The sequence below is a fragment of the Streptopelia decaocto genome (genome assembly GCF_964273445.1).
Source record: "Streptopelia decaocto genome assembly, chromosome: 18".
Lineage (NCBI taxonomy): Eukaryota > Metazoa > Chordata > Aves > Columbiformes > Columbidae > Streptopelia > Streptopelia decaocto.
Genome location: NC_138673.1, coordinates 6,433,127 through 6,437,974, shown reverse-complemented (window position 1 = coordinate 6,437,974; position 4,848 = coordinate 6,433,127). Strand labels below are relative to the sequence as shown.

The 4,848-nt window shown below is 60.3% G+C and overlaps 1 protein-coding gene across 1 annotated transcript; it reads left to right on the top strand.

The window, feature by feature from the left end:
* The first annotated feature begins 231 nt into the window (after positions 1-231).
* Positions 232-4,430, top strand: TLCD2 (TLC domain containing 2). Its single transcript, XM_082068540.1, has 4 exons — positions 232-648; positions 1,046-1,128; positions 1,497-1,579; positions 3,124-4,430. The coding sequence occupies exons 1-4, from the start codon at positions 467-469 to the stop codon at positions 3,499-3,501; spliced, it is 726 nt and encodes a 241-aa protein (XP_081924666.1). The 5' UTR covers positions 232-466; the 3' UTR covers positions 3,502-4,430.
* The last annotated feature ends 418 nt before the right edge of the window (positions 4,431-4,848 follow it).

Genomic DNA, 4,848 nt, shown 5'->3' with positions numbered 1-4,848 from the left:
TCCCGCTCGCTGTCCCCGGCCGGGACAGGGCGGTGCCGGCACGGCGGGGGTGCGGTGAGGCGGTGCCGGGGCGATCGGGGCGGGCGCTCCGGAGGTGCCGGTGCCCGAAGCGGTGCCGGGGGAGGGTGCCCGGGGCGATGCCGGTGCCCGGGGCAGTGCCGGTGCTGGGGCGGGTGCTCGGGGAGCTGTCGGTATCCGGGGCGGGAGCTTGGGCGGTGCCGGTTCCTGGGGCAGGGCGAGTGCTCGGGCGGTGCCGGTGGCCGGGGCGGGTTCCCAGGGAGGTGCCGGTAGCCGGGGCGGGGGCTCGGGCGGTGCCGGTGGCCGGGGCGGGTTCCCAGGGAGGTGCTGGTACCCGGGGCGGTGCCGGTACTCGGGGCGGGCCCCGCGGCCGGGCGAGGCGGAGCCGTCGGGCAGCGCGGCCGGTGCCCATGGGAGCCCGGGGGAGGCTGCGGGGCGGTGGGTGCCCATGGCTTTCAGTCCGGGGCTGCTGGTGGTGGCCGCTTCCTTCGCTGCCTTCCGCCTGCTGAACCGGGAGCTGGAACGGCTGGTGCCGCCGCCGCCCTCAGCCCGGCGCAACCGCTGGAAGTGGCGCAACATCTGGACATCGCTGGCGCACAGCGTGCTCAGCGGCGGCGGGGCGCTGGCCGGGTGAGCGGCCCGGGTACCCGAGGGGGGACATCGGACTGCCGGGGAACCGGGGGCACTGGAGGGAATGGGGGAGTCGAGGGACCTGCGGCCAGGGGAGCACCGAGAGAGGCTGAGCCCACCGGGGAAGAGAGGGAGGAAATGGGGATGTTGGGAAACCCTGAGGAATGTTGGGGAGGGTGTGGACCTGGAAACTGGGGGGCACTGAGATAGAGGAGGGATCGAATGACACGGGGTGACCGAGGGACAGGGAGACTCCAGGCGAAACAGGACAGAGGTGGCTGTGGTGGAGCCAGGGGGACAGGAGGGAATCAGCAGCACCAGGTGGGCACCAAGGACACTGGGAGGGAATCAGGGGACCAGAGGCATTGCCCGGTGCTCACAGCCCCTCTCCCCACAGGTTCTGCCTCCACCCCGGGCTGTCTGAGGACCTGGTGGGCACCCACCCTCCGGGAGCACACAGCCTGGTCGCCGTGTCTGTAGGTGAGGTGGGGAGAGCGGGCTCCCACCAGTTCTGCCCCATGGGGGTCCTCAAGGGCCCACTGGTGCCTGACACCAGCCCCTCGAGCCACGTCGCAGGCAGCGACGTCTCAGGCACCCCAGACAATCACCCTATTCTTGGCAAAGGACAGTGGCTCCTTTCTGTCCCATGGCACCCGCAGCCAGGAGGCACTGGGCACCAGGCTGCCCACCACCATCCTCACGGGGCAACCAGGGCGTGGGTAATGCCAAAAGTGCCTGCAATAGGGAGTCAATCCAGATCATCCCCAAAGCCTCAAGCTGCTGCGGGGATGTCCCTCGGCACAGCCCTTCCTGGCCCCCATCTTCACTCACGGTCTCTCTGTTCCCAGGTTATTTCCTTGAAGACTTTGTGGATATGTTGTGCAATCAGAAACTTCACCAGTCCTGGGAGCTTCTCTTCCATCACTCTGTGGTGAGTCCACCAGCTGCTCTCCAAGCGACAGACCCTGGCACTTGTGCCTCCGGAGAGGCTGGGGATCTGCTGTTGCTAGTGTGTGTGTTTGTTGCTTGTTACAAAATCTGATTTTTTTCTGCCCAGCAGCCCAGACAGCAGGCTTGGAGCTCCTCTTGGTCCTGTGGGACTCGCGTACTCTTCCAGGGTCTGCAGAAAGGCACCTAAAGATAGGGTAGGAAAAAAACCCAAGTGAGCACAGAGTAGGCAGGCAGAGAGCTGGGCCAGGGGGCTGATCCATAACAGTGGTGTGGACACACAGTGACCCTGGTGTTCCCGCCAGTATGGGGCAGCAGCTCAGCTCCTGCCGGCTCTCGGCCACTTGAGCAGCTGCCAGAAAGGGCTGCACGCTGCCTCCTTCCACCTCCTGCTCCCCAGGGTGCTTTCCTCTCATTTGGGTCAGAGCCATGGCCATGGGGCTGGGGTGGCTGGAGCAGCTGTGGTGCAGGAGCCCCACACCAGTGTCCTCTCCCTGCCTTGTTCCTGGCTGTGCCCAGCCTGGGTTTCTCTTTGATCCCCTCTGATGTCTGGATGCTGGAGCTTTGTGGATGCTGCAGGGTAAGGGGGTGGCACAGAGATGCTGTGGGGTGCAAGGGAGGTACAAGGGTTTGCAGGGCCTAAGGATGGGGGACAAGGACAGCTCTGGGACCTACCTGGGGGAGGTGACGGTCAGACCTGCTGTCTCGTAGAGCCCAGCGAGCCCTGTGGCTCTGCCAGCCGCTGCTCAAGAGTTAAAAGGTCGTCTCCACAATAGAGCTAATTCAGGCCAAGACAGTGACTTAACGAGCAGGAAGCAGATAATCTCATTAAAGAGCCAATACAGAGAACAGCATTAATGGTATAAACTGAAGAAAGGACTGAGTGTGCTAAAGCACGGGCAGACAGAGCCTGTCCCCCCGCCCAGCAGGGAGGGTGCAGGGCAGGAATCACACCTGCCCCTGGCAGCCCCGTCCTCTGCAGCATCGTCCAGCAGCCCCAGGGTGCCTCACGCCAGGCTCGGGGCATCCCACGGGGCTCTCTGATGCACCAAAGCCGCTTAATCCCTGCAGTGTGTCTGTGCTGGGGAGAATCCCTGAGCCAGCAGCAACCATAGCCCTGGGCTAGACATCTCCCTTCCTGCCCATTCAGCCTTTTACTGTGTGCGGAAAAACCTGCTGGACCACAACTGTATTCCCCAGGCCACAAAACAGGGTTAGGTCTGGCTGCTCCATCTCCTCAGTCAGCTTGGAGTTCATAGAAGTGTTTCCCTGTCCTTCCATAGAAAACAAAAACAAACCTGCACAGGTTTCGTGCAACAGTGGGGAGGCTTTATCTCTTGCCTGAGGCTGCAGTGCTAGCTGGAGTCTGCGATGCTGCAGGGATACGTGTGGGCTGATGAGCAGCAGTTTGGCGCTGGCCTTGATAAGCATTTCCACCTCTGCTCCACGCTGCATGGAGGGCTCCAGCTTGCAGCAGCTGAGAATATCCAGCTCCCAGGCTCAGCCTCAATTCTTTCTCCTTCCCAGGTGATTGTCTGCTTTGGCATTGCAGTGCTGCTCCACCAATACATTGGGTTTGCCCTTGTGGCTTTACTGGTGGAGATTAACTCCATCTTCCTCCACCTGCGGCAGATCCTGCTCATGGCCAACCTGGTGCACACCACCTGCTACCGCCTCAACAGTATTGTTAACCTGGGCACCTACATGGTGTTTCGCATCGCCACGCTGACCTGGATGGCTCGCTGGCTCTTCCTCAATCGGGGGAACGTGCCCCCAGTGACGTATGCTGTGGGCACAGTGGGCATGGCAATCATGACACCCATGAACATCATCCTCTTGTACCGCTTGCTGCGGAGTGACTTCTTCAAGTCCAGCCGGGATGTGCAGCAGGAGAAGGAGCAATAATTCCTGTCCTCATAGGGTCTGAGGACAGCAAAGTGCAGTGGAGAGCAAGCATGGCTGCTTCCATACCTTGCTTGGAGGGTCCACACTAACAGAGCAGCTGGGCTTTTCTTGTGGCTGCAGATCCTGGGTGTTGCACAGCAGAGAAGATGCCCACAGACCAGGCACCGGGGCTCTGTTCCCCCTGCACCTTTGGATGACGTGGTTGGATGACCAGGAGCTGCTCAGAGAAGCCCCGACAGCTCTCACAGCTCCCTGAGGCACCGCTGAGACGAGGAGCGAGCAGAAGAGCACTGTTTCTCCACTGCTCATCCAGACATCCAGACACCACAGGATGTTTCTAACCCTTTGGGTGCTGCAGCATCACATCGGCCAGGGCTCTGCCCAGCCCTGCATTCTCTGCGACACTTCCCATGGGAGCACCACCAGCAAGAGAGCCTCCAAGGCTTCACCCTCAAGGCCAGGGCCAGTAAAAGCCAAATCCCATGCTCATGAGTCCTCCCCGAGGAGATTATCCCAGGTGGGTGATGGAGGGAGAGGCTGAGATGTGTCTGGGTGGGATGCTGCCCGCTGAGAGTGCTGCAGTGCTGTGTGTGGGGACAGACAGCCGACTTATCTTGACAGCTGGCCAGGATGATGCTATGTGACAGTCACTTCTCACAGATGAGGAGTTTTCAGGCATATGTTAGGGTTCAGGTGTATATTTAGAATGAAAAGTCCTGCTGCAGAGCCCAGTGTAACGCTCTCACCCAGCAGCAAGAGCTCCTACTAACACGAGCTTTTAATAAACATCTGCAAACGAAATGGCTTGAAAGGCTTAGAAGGAAAAAGGGACTTGGCACCCCAGGATGCTCCAGGAGTATCAATGCTCAGCACGGGGTTTCTTATCCATGTCTCCCTGCCACAAAAATACACCATACACTGGCACAGTCTACCTCTCTTGGGCTTTTTTTTCCCCCCTCTCTTTTCCGTGGAGGAAAATGAAGGTTTCTCCTGTTCCTACTGACACTCTCCTGCCCTCCTGGGTGAGGGGGGCTGCACTTTCCTTGGGGTTGCCAACCGGGGAGGCTAAATGGCAGCAGGACTGGTGCCAGCTCCAGACGTGGCTCTGCCTTTAGTCCCGCTGTCCTGAGCTGCTGGCAACCTGTGACGTTAGGAACGTGCCAGCTGTGAAATCGGGCAGGCTACAGCAAAGGTATGAGCCTTGGGGTTCGCTCTGCCCATCCCTGGGGGCTTCACATGACAAGTAATCAGGATTTTTAAACTGTGTTTACTCCACATTTCCTTTTCCCCACCGATTCCCACACACCGAAGCGTTCCCCAGCAGCCCAGCACTGTGTATAAAAGCAA

Bases quoted from the DNA above. Each gene is read 5' to 3' on its own strand.
- TLCD2 (XM_082068540.1), top strand. From the start codon at position 467: ATGGCTTTCAGTCCGGGGCTGCTGGTGGTGGCCGCTTCCTTCGCTGCC. The intron at 649-1,045 runs GTGAGCGGCCCG...CTCTCCCCACAG, and splicing joins GGCGGCGGGGCGCTGGCCGG to GTTCTGCCTCCACCCCGGGC. The intron at 1,129-1,496 runs GTGAGGTGGGGA...CTCTGTTCCCAG, and splicing joins CCTGGTCGCCGTGTCTGTAG to GTTATTTCCTTGAAGACTTT.